General features: G+C 43.1%; 1 protein-coding gene across 3 annotated transcripts in view; it reads right to left on the bottom strand.

Annotated features, from left to right (window-relative positions):
- Positions 1-14,615, bottom strand: part of IL1RAP (interleukin 1 receptor accessory protein) — a 340,076-nt gene that overhangs the window by 28,215 nt on the left and 297,246 nt on the right. For all 3 annotated transcript variants that reach the window (XM_073589429.1, XM_073589428.1, XM_073589430.1), the window contains exons 7-8: positions 6,974-7,103; positions 4,864-5,018 (exon numbers count right to left, since the gene is read on the bottom strand). In XM_073589429.1, the coding sequence (XP_073445530.1) occupies positions 4,864-5,018; positions 6,974-7,103 (285 nt within the window). The remainder of the gene's footprint in view (positions 1-4,863; positions 5,019-6,973; positions 7,104-14,615) is intronic.

The raw sequence follows: 14,615 nt of genomic DNA, 5'->3' as shown, positions 1-14,615 counted from the left end.
TCATTGTGGAGGTAGATGCTTCTGAAGTGGGGGTGGGGGCTGTGCTGTCCCAGGGTCTGGCCACCCTTACTAATCTCAAACCCTGTGCCTTCTTCTCCAAGAAGTTCTCTTCAGCCGAAACTATGATGTAGGCAATAGAGAACTTCTTGCGGTCAAGCTGGCATTCGAAGAATGGAGGCACTTTTTGGAAGGGGCGGCTCACCCTATCACCGTTATCACGGATCACAAAAATTTGGCATACCTTGAATCTGCTAAGAGGCTTACTCCTAGACAAGCCCGTGGGTCACTTTTTTTTCACGATTTCAATTCTCCATTACTTTTTGACCGGGGTCCAAAAATGTTAAAGCTGATGCCCTGTCCAGAAGTTTTGACCCGGTGACTCCCCCCGAGCCGCCATCCTCCATTCTTCCCCCAGGGGTGGTAGTGGCGGGGGGTCTCATCAGAGTCGGAACAAGAAATTTTAAGGGCTCAGTCCCTAGCTCCGGCAACCAGACTCGGGGATAAATTGTTTGTTCCAGATTGATTGCGGCCTAGACTTCTGCAGGAGTTTCATGAGTCTAGGCTGAGTGCTCATCCCGGCATCACGGCCACTAGAGAGGCAGTAGCCAGGGTTTTTTGGTGGCCTTCCCTGGGGTCCGATGTCAAGAAATTCATTTCTGCTTGTGGTGTGTGTGCCCATTCAAAAAGCTTGCATAACCGGCCGGCCGGTTCCTGATAGGCCATGGACTTATCTCTCCTTGGACTTTATTACCGGTCTTCCACCTTCCAGGGACAATACCGTGATCTGGGTGGTGGTGGATAGGTTTTCAAAACAGGCCCATTTCATTCCCTTGGCAGCATTACCGTCAGCAGAAACATTGTCAAGGTTGTTTGTGCAGCATGTGGTCCGATTGCATGGGGTACCCCTGAATGTGGTGTCTGACAGAGGTGTGCAGTTTGTTGCCAAATTTTGGAGGGCATTCTGTATGAAATTGGGCATCTCACTCTCCTTCTCGTCGGCATATCACCCGGAGAGTAATGGTCAGACGGAACGCACCAATCAATCCCTGGAACAAATTCTCAGGTGTCTGACCTCCGCCAGACAGGAGGATTGGTGTGATGCGTTAACGTTGGCGGAATTCGCTTTTAACAACCGGGTGAGTCAGTCCACCAACCTGTCTCCATTCCTGATTAATTATGGGTTTAATCCTCATTTTGGGGAGTTTTCACGGGTGGATTCCGGTTGTCCAGGGGCAGAGGGGTCCGTTCAACGGTTAAAAAACCTATGGGCTGAAGTCCAGTGTGATATCTCTTGTGCCCAGGGGAGGTATAAATATTTTGCTGACAAAAAGAGAGCCCCGGGACACATGTTTCAGGTGGGGGAGAAGGTTTGGCTTTCCACACATAACATCAACTTGAAGGTACCATCAGCGAAATTGGGGCCAAAGTTCATTGTTCCGTACGAGATTATGGAGATATTCAACTCAGTGGCATATAGGTTGCGTCTCCCTGCCTCCTTAAAAATATCCAATGTGTTCCATAAGTCTCTGTTGAAACCCGTGGGGTCTGTCAAGGAGGACTCAGGGTCTGTTGTTCCTCCAGTGTTGGTGGAGGGTCACTTGGAGTATGAGGTCAGACATATTGTGGACTCTCGGCGGGTGCGCCGCTCCTTGCAGTACCTGGTCCACTGGAAGGGATATGGACCAGAGGATCGCTCATGGGTCCCTGCTCACTCTGTACATGCAGATCACCTGGTTCGGGCTTTCCATGCCAAATACCCGGGGAAGACTGGGGGTCCAGAGGCCCTCCCTGTTGAGAGGGGGGTACTGTCATGATCCCAGTGCAGGTTTTGACCTGCACGTCAGGGGTTAATGTCTTGAGCCAAGTGCAGGCTTTGACCTGCACGCCTGGGGTTAATTATTGTGGCCTCTCTTTGGTTCAGGGAGACTTTCTTATAGCCCTGGGAAACGCCAATCCCTGTCAGTTATACTTTTGCCTTTGGCCGAGTGTGGCGACCCCTGTGCGCCTGTGCCTGTTTGTTGTCTTCTAGCTTGCTTATATGGTTCTGACCCGGTTCTGTCCCCTGTGGTGAGTTTGCCTGTGGATTCTGTACTGTATATCTGTTTCTCTGGTTTCTGACTTCTTGGCTATGTCCTGACTATCCGTTCTGTCTAATCCTTTGGTATTGTCGTGCTATCTCGTGCTTTGATCCCGGTGGCTTGTTTCACCTGCATGGAGAGCTCCTTTGACCGCATGTTTCCTTCACAGCAAAACCTTCCAAATGCAAGCACCACACCTCAAATCAACTCCAGGCCTTTTATCTGCTTAATTGAGACAGACATAACAAAGGGATTGCCCACACCTGTCCATGAAATAGCCTTGGAGTCAATTGTTCAATTACTTTTGGTCCCTTTAAAAACAGGGTGGCACATGTTAAGGAGCTGAAACTCCTAAACCCTTCATCCAATTTTAATGTGGATACCCTCAAATGAAAGCTGAAAGTATGAACTTCAACTGCATCTGAATTGTTTTGTTTAAAATTAATTGTGGTAATGTCTAGAACCAAAATTAGAAAAATGTTGTCCCTCTCCAAATATATATGGACCTAACTGTAGAAATCAGAAGCTGGTGGCAGCGAAGTGTGTTCTGGGTAGGTGGGTAAGCTGGCAGTGACGGAAGGGGTTTTATAAGCTGATTGTGTGGCTGCGGCCAGAGCATTTATAATTCCCTCGCTGCAGCGTGCCTAATAGCCAGTGCACATCACATGGCCCGTCTGGCGACTAATTATCCTAGGTGCAGTTCTCTGACTGACCTGAGGGCAAAAGGGGTGCCAGAGAGCTGCAAGTTCTAAAGTGGAGCTAGAAAGTGGGATATACATAAATCCCGGCAGTTTGTGATATAGCATGCCAGTGGTGGGATAACTAAAATAAGCCCCCCTGTGGTAAATTGTTAGGGCAAGACTAGCTTGCTGTTTTTCATCACAGTGTGGCAGTGGAGGGACAACTAAGATATCCCCCCTGCACCTGTGATAGCATTGTACTGCCAAAGGTCATACAAACCCTTTTCCTGACATTTGGTGGCAGCGGTGGGATAACTAAGATAAGCCCCCCTGAACATGTGATAGCCGTGTACGGCCAAAGGTCATACAGCCCCTATTCCTGACACTGTCAATGGAATGGTTTTAAACAAAGAACATTCACATGTGTGAATATCGGAGTTAAGGTCTAGCTCTAAATCCGATTGAGAATCTGTGCCCAGAGATGAACCTTTTTGTTCATAGACACTCTCCATCCAATCTCACTAAGCTAGAGCTAGTTTCCAAAGAAAAATGGGAAAAGGTTCCAGCCTCTAGATATGCAAAGCTGGTAGAAACATACCCCAAAATACATGTATCAGTAGTTGCAGAAAAAGGTGGTTCTATAAAGTATTGACTCAGAGAGCTGAATACAACTGGATGTAACATTTTCAAGATTTATAATTTTAAAACATTTAGAAAACGATGTATCATTTCCTTTACAGCTCACGAATACTTGCTACTTTGTCTTGGTATATCACAGAAAACCAAATAAAATACATCTAAAGTTGGTAGGTGTAACATGAAAAAAATGTGGAAATGCTCACGGGGTATGAATACTTTTTCAAGGCACTGTACATACATATATATATATATATATATATATTGCTCAAAAAAATAAAAGGAACACTTAAACAACAAAATGTCACTCCAAGTCAGTCACACTTCTGTGAAATCAACACTGAATGTGACTCAATTTCTCCTGCTGTCGTGCCAATGGAATAAACAACAGGTAGAAATGATAGGAAGGTCACTAACATCCATGTGTCTGCTCAGTAAGAGTGTCCAGTGTCCCCTTTATTTTTTTGAGCAATGTGTGTGAATATATATATATATATATATATATATGGTGGTGTAACGGATGGTCGCGTGGTTAATGGGAGGTATATGTCACATGGATGGATGCTCCCTGCGATGCAACCTGGAGTATTTTGTTGTTAGTATACATGAGCACTAATATGGCATTTAGTTCACTGGGTCCAGGTTGCGGGTAGCTATGAGAGATGGGAGGGTCTGGCTACCCATATTGCCTCACCTTTGGGTGAGGGTGCAGACTGTACCCCGTTTTGCCTGAAGATATGTGTATGTTCAGGACCTGTGGTGAGGTCCTGACCATATGACCAGCTCATGTGATCCATACCTCACCTATGGGTGTGGTTACAGGGCTATGTAATTGAGTTGTTTAGCACATGCGAGAGAGTCTGTCAGAGTGTGGACAGACTTCCATGTGTCCAGGTCGGACATTACAGAGTGGTCTATGTTCTCAGGAGTGAGAAGCCTTCCTGTGTCTGGCTGCAGATAGAGCTCTGCTATGGACATTGCCCTGGCCTGTGTGTGAACAGGGCCTGACGGAACAAAGCCCAGCTAAGGACTGTTTATGTTGCTTTTGACTGCTGTGAAGGCTGGAAACCGTGTTTTGTTGCTGTGAGGTTTATGGAGCAAATAAACCGAATGGACTCGTTTTAACCCTGAATGTGCCTTAACCCTGAATGTATCTAGCCTTATAAAGAGAAAAATATGGTAAACTATTTTGTTTACGCAATCCATAGTGGTTAACGAAAAGAAAGAAGAGGTTCTTTGGCATCAATATAAAAAAAATCGAGATCAGTTTGACTAGAGTTCCATGACCCCCCCACACCCACCATCCCGTATCGGAGTGCACAGAGACCTTTTTCAAGTACCACCCGAATTGTATCTTTTCTAGACATGGCAGGAGGTTATTTTTCCATTACTTAGGTATTTCGCTAAATGCCATGAAGGCTTACTATAGAAAAGATAGTAATAATACATATAGTTTTATACTCCAATACCTTTCTCTTTAACAAGAGCTTGTCTGGAAACTACCCCCAAGGTGTTTTTTGCAGTGCAGGTATAGTTGTGCTTGAGTTCATCCGGTGTAATGTTTTTGATCCGTAATTCCTTTTTTACAGTCTGGGCTCCAGGTAGGGCCGTATCTGCTGTAACACTAAAGAAAATGAGAAAACCCTGCATCATTTCTTTTCCTAACTAATAATGGTGCAGACAGGAGTAAAATTCATTCTTACATGCTCGTGTGGCAACAAGTTCACGCCAAGGTTATGAGCAAAACAAGATAGTAAACCGATAAAAGGTCTTGTTGCCTGCAAAATACTTTCAAAATACTTTATTTTGCTTAAACCAAGTTCTCAGAATTTATGATATGTCTTGGTAAAATCTAAATAGGAGAACATATAAATGAGAGAAATTACATACACCCCTGGGTTTCTGGCTAACAACATTGAATCATAAAAGGTTTAATAAGGCTTTTGCAGAAATTGAATGCTTTCATACTAAATCTGGCATAAGTGTTACTTCAATCGTAAAACAAAATCTGTAATATGTGTGGAAACATTATATACTGATGTCAGAACCTGACCATTACATGGAGATGATTGTTGCTCTTCACGCACTATTTATTTCTTGCAGAAGTAGTTTGTACCAAATCTATTTGGCAGGAAGTTTCTTCTCCTATGCCGCCCGCTTATTAATGGACACAGAGTGCTCCTCTGCCGTTCAAAGAGAGGTTCTTCAGCAGCAGAATACAACAGCACAACACACGCTGCAGACCTTACTTTTGAAAAAGATGAGACCTTTCTTGTCATGCAATAGTGGATAAAATCTGCTACTTATTCTCCAAAATAGGTCCTGCTGCAACCGGGGCTTTGGCTATAAAGAATAATATACGATTTACTCAAAGTTTTTAGAAATCACACTGGAGTTCTGCGACCTGCAGCCTTCTGTTCCTGTTGTAGTCACAGGACTTCTTGGTGATTTCTGTTCTTATAATACACAGTAGGGGGTCCATTATATATACAGAACAGCTGAATAGTTGTTCCTTTTACAACGTATATATCTCTCTAAGAAATTATTTTCCTACGAAAATGTCAAAGTGATTGACAGCACTGACAGTCACCTTAAACAGCAATTATTTGGTTGGTAACTGTGGAGAGGAGGCTCTTGCTACTAATTTTTAGTGAAAATGCAGCAGAGCATGAAAGAAGAGGATTCACCCTCAGCATTATCCAAGGTTATACATATGAAGTATGTGCATCTACAATAACAACCCATTAGCAATACCATATGAAGGCTTTATGGGCAGAAACACGTATTTATCATTTTAATAACTGTATTTCAATAACTGTAATTGAGAAATGTAATTTAGATTATTACAAACCTAGTCATTCGAGATGAGCAAATATATTCACAGGACCCTAGTACAGCACCCACGTTGGAACTATGGTCTTGTGAACATCTTCAGCCAGCACTCTGGCTGGGCATCTGTAGTGTTTACACGGCCATCGGTGACATAACATTTTCACCTGAGGCCTACTCACCAGGCCTCAAGCAACATCATGATGTGCGTCATGCAGCCACACCATGGGGGGACTTCTAAATGCCAAAATTGTGGTCCTTCATAGCTCAGATGGAATGGGTTATGTTAAGGTCAGCAACAGACACAACATAGTTTAAATTTTCAGTAAATGGCTGAACACGGAAAGCACACAGACCAATGTAAATCAGGGACACAATTCAGCATTGACTCCAAATCCGTGTGGAAAAAATAACCCGGCATGCACCAGTCAAGTGTAATATGGAAGCAAAAAAAGAGATCATGTGACTACTGTTGGCACTGCATACTATTTTCACAGATCCATTGAAAAAAATACACATGAAATTGGATTGGGCCTTCTATATATTTTACTGCGGACATAAAAAAGCAGATGTCAAAGTTCTAGAAAAACAAAACAAAACATAGAGACCCAATAATAACCTATATTTTATCTAAAATGAACTCCTAAAGGATAAAAATAAAATATTTCAAGTTGCAAAACAGACAACATTTCATATGCTTATCTAAACTGAGCCATATATGGACTTGTCACCCAAGAAAAACAATCTTACCTTTCATTGACATGTATTCTGGGGTCAGTAAAGTCTCCTTCACTCTTTCCATTTATTGTCCACCCAATATCAAAGCGTGAATTATTTACATAGGAAAAATAAACTTCACATGAAATGTGCAATTCTCCTCCTGAAAAAGAAAAAATACAAAGTACTGTAATCATTGTCAGTTTTACCCTATGCTATTGCTGGTACCTTAAAAGGTTTTTCCACTTATAGATGAGATGTCTGCCCTCTCTTGGTCAATGCTGTCTTAAAATAATAAAGTCAGTACTCATACTCCTCAGATCCAGCACAGGCTCTCCACTGCTGCTAAGTTTCTGTCTATTGACTGCAACGCTGACAACATAACTACAACACATGCAACCACTGCAGCCAATCACCAAGCTCAGCAACTCTGCTCATGTAGATTGCATTACAGCCAGTAATCAGTACACAGAGACCGGGGGGTTCTGTAACACTCACCTGTGGGGCAGTCAGGTCCGATGGGTGTTGCTATTCTTGGTGCGGCGCCTCCCAACTTCTTATGATAGCTGTCCTCCTTCTTGGTTCGTGTGGATGACGCATCCCTGCATCATCCACACAGTCTGCTCGGCATCGCGCTCCTGCGCAGACGTACTGATCTGCCCTATTGAAGGCAGAGCAAAGTACTGCAGTGCGCAGTCGCCGGGAAAGGTCAGAGAATCCCAGCTCCTGCGCACTGCAGTACTTTGCTCTGCCCTAAACAAGGCAGATAAGTATGCCTTGCAGGAGCGCAATGCCGAGCAGGCTGCGAGGATAATGCAGGGACGTGTCATCCAGACGAATCAAGGAGGACAGCGATAAAAATTAGATGGAAGGTGCCGGACCAAGAAGAGCGACACCTCTCGGACGGGACTGCCCCGCAGGTTAGTATAATAAAAGTTGGGTTGGGGGCAGATATACAGCATTATAGAATTTTTGGGCACATTTTTTTGTGCTGAAAACGCCGCTCTCGGCTTATACTCAACCGAGGTGTCCAGAAGATGGAGGGGGAGCGGTAGTAAATATTCATTTCTCTGTAATAGTGCACAGTGTCAGCCGTAGGCTCCTACAGCTGCCCGGAGGTCACGTGTGCCCAATACTTAAGAGAAATGAATATTTACCTCTCTCTACTCCCATGGGTGTGGAGAGATGTGAATATTTATTTCTGTTAAGTAGCGGGCACACATGACCGCCCGACGGCTGACACTGTGCGCGCTACTTCATTGCAATGAATACTCACTGCCTTCCACGCACATAGTTCCGGCGTGAGTATTCCGGCAGCTGCGCTCTGCTTGTAAGCAGTGCATCACGTCTCTGCCGTGCGCTCTTACAAGCATAAAGCAGTTGTTGGCACTGGAACAAGACGCTGCGATGGAGCGCAGGAAGATAAGTATAATAGTTTTTTTTAATGGTGTTTGACGGGGGCCATACATACCAGGATAAGGATGAGGTCATGCATACAATGATAGGGATGGAGGCCAATAATAACAGGATAGGGATGAAGAACCATGCATACAAGGATAGGGATGAGGAGCCATTCATACTAGGATAGGGATAAGACAATGCATACCAGGATAGGAATGAGGTGCCATGCAGACTAGGATAGTGATGAGGAATCATGTATACAGTGAAAGGGATGAGGAGTGATGCATACAAGGATAGGGATGAGGGGACAATGCATACAAGGATAAGGAAGAGGAGCCATGCATACCAGGATAGGGATGAAGAGCCATGCATACAAGGATAGGGATGAGGAGCCATGCATACCAGGATAGGGATGAGGAGCCATTCATACTACAGTTGTGGCCAAAAGTATTGACACCCCTGCAATTCTGTCAGATAATACTCAGTTTCTTCCTGAAAATGATTGCAAACACAAATTCTTTGGTATTATTATCTTCATTTAATTTGTCTTAAATGAAAAAACACAAAAGAGAATGAAGCAAAAAGCAAAACATTGATCATTTCACACAACTCCAAAAATGGGCCAGACAAAAGTATTGGCACCCTCAGCCTAATACTTGGTTGCACAACCTTTAGCCAAAATAACTGCGACCAACCGCTTCCGGTAACCATCAATGAGTTTCTTACAATGCTCTGCTGGAATTTTAGACCATTCTTTTTTGGCAAACTGCTCCAGGTCCCTGATATTTGAAGGGTGCCTTCTCCAAACTGCCATTTTTAGATCTCTCCACAGGTGTTCTATGGGATTAAGGTCTGGACTCATTGCTGGCCACCTTAGAAGACTCCAGTGCTTTCTCTCAAACCATTTTCTAGTGCTTTTGAAGTTTGTTTTGGGTCATTGTCCTGCTGGAAGACCCATGACCTCTGAGGGAGACCCAGCTTTCTCACACTGGGCCCTACATTATGCTGCAAAATTTGTTGGTAGTCTTCTGACTTCATAATGCCATGCACACGGTCAAGCAGTCCAGTGTCAGAGGCAGCAAAGCAACCTCAAAACATCAGGCAACCTCCGCCATGTTTGACTGTAGGGACCGTGTTCTTTTCTTTGAATGCCTCTTTTTTTTTTCCTGTAAACTCGATGTTGATGCCTTTGCCCAAAAAGCTCTACTTTTGTCTCATCTGACCAGAGAACATTCTTCCAAAACGTTTTAGGCTTCTTTAGGTAAGTTTTGGCAAACTCCAGCCTGGCTTTTTTATGTCTCGGGGTAAGAAGTGGGGTCTCCCTGGGTCTCCTACCATACAGTCCCTTTTCATTCAGACACCGACGGATAGTACGGGTTGACACTGTTGTACCCTCGGACTGCAGGGCAGCTTGAGCTTGTTTGGATCATAGAATCATAGAATCGTAGAGTTGGAAGGGACCTCCTGGGCCATCTGGTCCAACCCCCTGCTCAAAGCAGGATTCGCTAAATCATCCCAGTCAGATGTCTGTCCATCCTCTGTTTGAAGACTTCCATTGAAGGAGAACTCACCACTTCTCGTGGCAGCTTGTTCCACTCATTGATCACTCTAACTGTCAAAAAGTTTTTTCTAATATCTAATCTGTTTCTCCTCCCATTCAGTTTCATCCCATTGCTTCTAGTCTTTCCTTGTGCAAATGAGAATAAAGTTGATCCTTCTACAATGTGACAGCCCTTTAGATATTTGTAGACGGCTATTAAGTCTCCTCTCAGTCTTCTCTTTTGCAAACTAAACAATCCCAAATCCTGCAACCTTTCCTCATAAGACAGGGTTTGCAGACCGGTCACCATTCTGGTTGCTCTTTTCTGAACTTGCTCCAGTTTGTTGATGTCTTTTTTAAAATGTGGTGCCCAAAACTGGACACAATATTCCAGATGAGATCTGACCAAAGAGGAGTAGAGGGAAATAATGACTTCACGTGATCTAGACTGTATGCTTCTGCTAATACATCCAAGAATTGCATTTGCCTTTTTTGCTGCTGCATCACACTGTTGACTCATATTCAGTCTGTGATCTATTAGTATACCCAAGTCTTTTTCACATGTGCTGTTGCTTAGCCCTATTCCTCCCATTCTGTATATGCTTTTTTTCATTTTTATTGCCCAGATGTAGTACTTTGCATTTTTCCCTATTAAAAACCATTCTGTTAGTTGCTGCCCACTTCTCCAGTTTATTTATATCTTTTTGAATCCTCTCTCTCTCTTCTCTAGTATTAGCTATCCCTCCTAGCTTTGTGTCATCAGCAAATTTAATCAGTTTACCCTCAATTCCTTCATCTAAATCATTGATAAAGATGTTGAACAATACAGGGCCCAGGACAGAGCCCTGTGGTACCCCACTTGAGACATTCTTCCAACTGGATGTGCAGCCATTTACGACCACTCTTTGGGTCCGATCACTAAGCCAGTTATCAATCCACCTAGCAGTTGCCTTGTCCATTCCATACTTAGTCATTTTTTCAATAAGGATTGTATGAGAGACTTTGTCAAATGCTTTGCTGAAGTCAAGATATACTATATCTACAGCATTTCCTTGATCCACCCAATCAGTGATTCCGTCATAGAAGGAAATTAAGTTAGTCTGACATGACTTATTAGTTGCAAATCCATGCTGACTCTGTTTAATCACTTCATTCTTATCCACGTACTGACATAAATGTTGTTTAATAATCTGTTCAAAGATCTTTCCTGGTATAGAAGTCAGACTCACCGGCCTATAGTTGCCTGGGTCCACCTTCTTCCCCTTTTTGAAGATAGGAACAACATTTGCCCTTCTCCAGTCTTCTGGGACTTCTCCTGTTCTCCAAGAATTTTCAAAGATTAAGGAGAGGGGTTCAAAAATGTCTTCTGCTATCTCCTTTAGTACTCTGGGGTGTAATTCATCTGGACCTGGAGACTTGAATTCATTTAGGTTAGCTCAGTGTTTCCTCACTATCTTTCTGTTTATAGATATCCTGGATTCTTCTATTGCCTTAATAGGACAGTGAAGAACAGTTGATGTTACATTTCCTTTCTGAGAGAAAACAGATGCAAAATAGGAATTTAAAAGTTCGGCTTTCTCAACATCCTGTCTTACCATTTCATCATTTTCATCCTGTAAAAATCCTATAGCATCTTTGACTTTTCTTTTACTTTTGACATATCCCCAAAATCCTTTATTATTGCTTTTGACATCTCTTGCAAGCCTCAATTCATTTTCAGCTTTAGATAATCTGATTTGTGCCCTGCAGGTTCTGCAGACAGCATTATATTCTTCTTTAGACATGCCTCCCTCTTTCCATTTTATAAACATTTCTTTCTTCCTTTTTAGCATGTGCTTAAGTTCTCTGTTCATCCATCCTGGTTTCCCTAAAGGCTTCCTATTCTTCCCTCTTTTCGGAATTGTTAACAATTGTGCTTTGAGAATTTCATTTTTCAAGATTTCCCATCCTTCCTGGACATTTTTGTCTTTAAGGATATCCAGCCATTGGATCCCTCCAATTCTCTTTCTGAATCCCTTAAAATCTGCCTATCTGAAATCTAACCTTGACGTCAGAGTCTTCACAGGTCTTCCTCCTCTAGTTATCCAAAATTCTAAAATAGCATGGTCGCTACCTCCTAGGGTCCCAGCCACTTTTACCTCCTCAACCATTTCCTCCCTGTTTATAAGGATTAGATCCAAGGTAGCAGTTCCCCTTGTTTTCTTCCCTACATTTTGGAAGATAAAGTTGTCAGCAAGAGAGGATAAGAATTTTCTTGACCTGTTAGTTTTGCCTGAGAGAGATTCCCCAACAAATGTCTGGATAGTTGAAATCTCCCATGACAACTATGTCATATTTTTTGGAGAACTTGGCCATTTGATGCATAAAGAGTTCATCCATATCTTCAGCTTGCACAGGCGGCCTGTAGTAAATGCCTACAATGGTGTCCTTTCCATTGTTCTGTCCTTGTATTCTTACCCAAACAGCTTCCACAGAACTCCCGGTCTCAGAAGCTTCAATCTCTGTGCAGATATACTCGTTTCTAACATACAATGCGACACCTCCTCCTCATTTATCAAGTCTGTTTCTTGCAAATAAGTTGTATCCTTCTAGTCTTGTATTCCAATCATGTGTATTGTCCCACCAAGTTTCAGTGATTTCAATGACATCATATTTCTTTTCCTGTGTTAGTAGTTCCAATTCTCCTTGTTTGTTGCCCATGCTTTGTGCATTAGTATAGAAACATTTTAGTTTGTGATTGTTTTCTCTTTCTCCAATATTTTTATTAATTAGATTCTTTTGTCTTTGTTCTTCCTTTCCACTTCTAATAGCAGAGTTCTCAATAGCATTTGTCAGGTGTATGGCTTTTTCTGGTCTTTTGCTTCCCTTCCCATGTTGTTCTAGTTTAAAGCTCTCCTTACAAGAGTAGCAAGGCGACTTCCAAATACATGTTTTCCAGTCTTCGTAAGGTGCACCCCATCTCTAGCAAGTAGTCCATTGTAAAGGTAATTCACTCCGTGATCCATAAATCCAAATTGCTGCTGACGGCACCATCAACGTAGCCAGTTGTTCACCTGCAGAATCTTATTCCACCTCCTTGTTCCATGGCCATCCACTGGGAGGATGGAAGAGAAGACCACCTGCGCTCCCAGTTCTTTCACTTTCTTGCCTAAGTCTTCAAAGTCTCTGCAGATGGTTTCCAGGTCATTTCTTGCGGTGTCATTTGTCCCCACATGTAGTAGCAGGAACGGGTAGTCATCTGTAGGTCTGAAGAGTCCTGATATCCTGTCAGACACATCTTTAATTTTTGCACCTGGAAGACAGCACATTTCTCTTGAAGTTATATACGGTCTGCAGATAGCGGCCTCTGTTCCTCTCAACAGGGAATCGCCCATGACCACCACTCTCCGTTTCTTCTTCACAACATTTTTCTTTCTCCATCCAGGAGGACTCTGAAGGCGTACAAGGTTGCTGTTTGTTGGTAAAGTCTTATCCTGATGTATTTCTTCATCGTTTTCCTGCGTGAGAGCCTGGTACTGGTTCCTGAGCAGTATGGGTGCTGACTGCCTCCTGATCCTCCTGCTTCTCTGGGTCACATGTCTCCATTCCTCTGTTTCTTCAGGTGCACTTCGAATTTCTTCTCTTTCTGTAACATGAAGAGATAATTTTGCTCTGTCTAAGAACTCTTCACCTTCCTTAATGATCTTCAACGTAGCTAACCTTTCTTCGAGATTTTGCAACTTTTCCTCCAACAGTGACACAAGCTTGCATTTGTGGCATGTGAAGTGTGGCTTTTCCACTGGTAAGTCTGTGAACATGTAGCAAGAAATGCAGCCATATTGAGATTTCTTAAAAACGGTGAAAGATGAGCCAAAATTCGAGCACCGATTGGCGCGCGGTTTTCCGATTTCCTCTTTTCAGCTGCAACGTCCAAAACCCAGTGATCGTTGAGCTCACGGAGACTCTTCACTTATCCCAGAAGGAACTGGGAATATGCAAATGATCTCCTCAAGACTCTTCCCCTTTTCAGCTGCAACGGCCAAAACCCAACAGGTCGAGGTTCTTTATCCAACATCCGCACAATCTTGCGTTGAAATCTCTTGTCAATTTTTCTTTTCCGTCCACATCTAGGGAGGATAGCCACAGTGCCATGGGCTTTAAACTTCTTGATGACACTGCGCACAGTAGACACAGGAACATTCAGGTCTTTGGAGATGGACTTCTAGCCTTGAGATTGCTCATGCTTCCTCACAATTTGGTTTCTCAAGTCCTCAGACAGTTCTTTGGTCTTTCTTTTCTCCATGCTCAATGTGGTACACACAAGGACACAGGACAGAGGTTGAGTCAACTTTAATCCATGTCAACTGGCTGCAAGTGTGATTTAGTTATTGCCAACACCTGTTAGGTGCCACAGGTAAGTTACAGGTGCTGTTAATTACACAAATTAGAGAAGCATCACATGACTTTTCGAACAGTGCCAATACTTTTGTCCACCCTCTTTTTTATGTTTGGTGTGGAATTATATCCAATTTGGCTTTAGGACAATTCTTTTTGCGTTTTTTCATTTAAGACAAATTAAATGAAAATAATAATACCAAATAATTTGTGTTTGCAATCATTTTCAGGAAGAAACTAAGTATTATCTGACAGAATTGCAGGGGTAGAAAAAATAAAGACGCGCACTCGTGCTGTAGGAGGAGGTGCTGACTGACCGTGGATATACCACAGGTAAAAGTCAACGGGTAGACAGTCGCA

Source organism: Dendrobates tinctorius, unplaced genomic scaffold (genome assembly GCF_039654945.1).
Source record: "Dendrobates tinctorius isolate UK_male_01 unplaced genomic scaffold, ASM3965494v1 ptg000107l, whole genome shotgun sequence".
Taxonomy (NCBI): Eukaryota; Metazoa; Chordata; class Amphibia; order Anura; family Dendrobatidae; genus Dendrobates; species Dendrobates tinctorius.
Note: the sequence above shows the minus strand (reverse complement) of the source record. Positions and strands in the feature narration are given on the sequence as shown.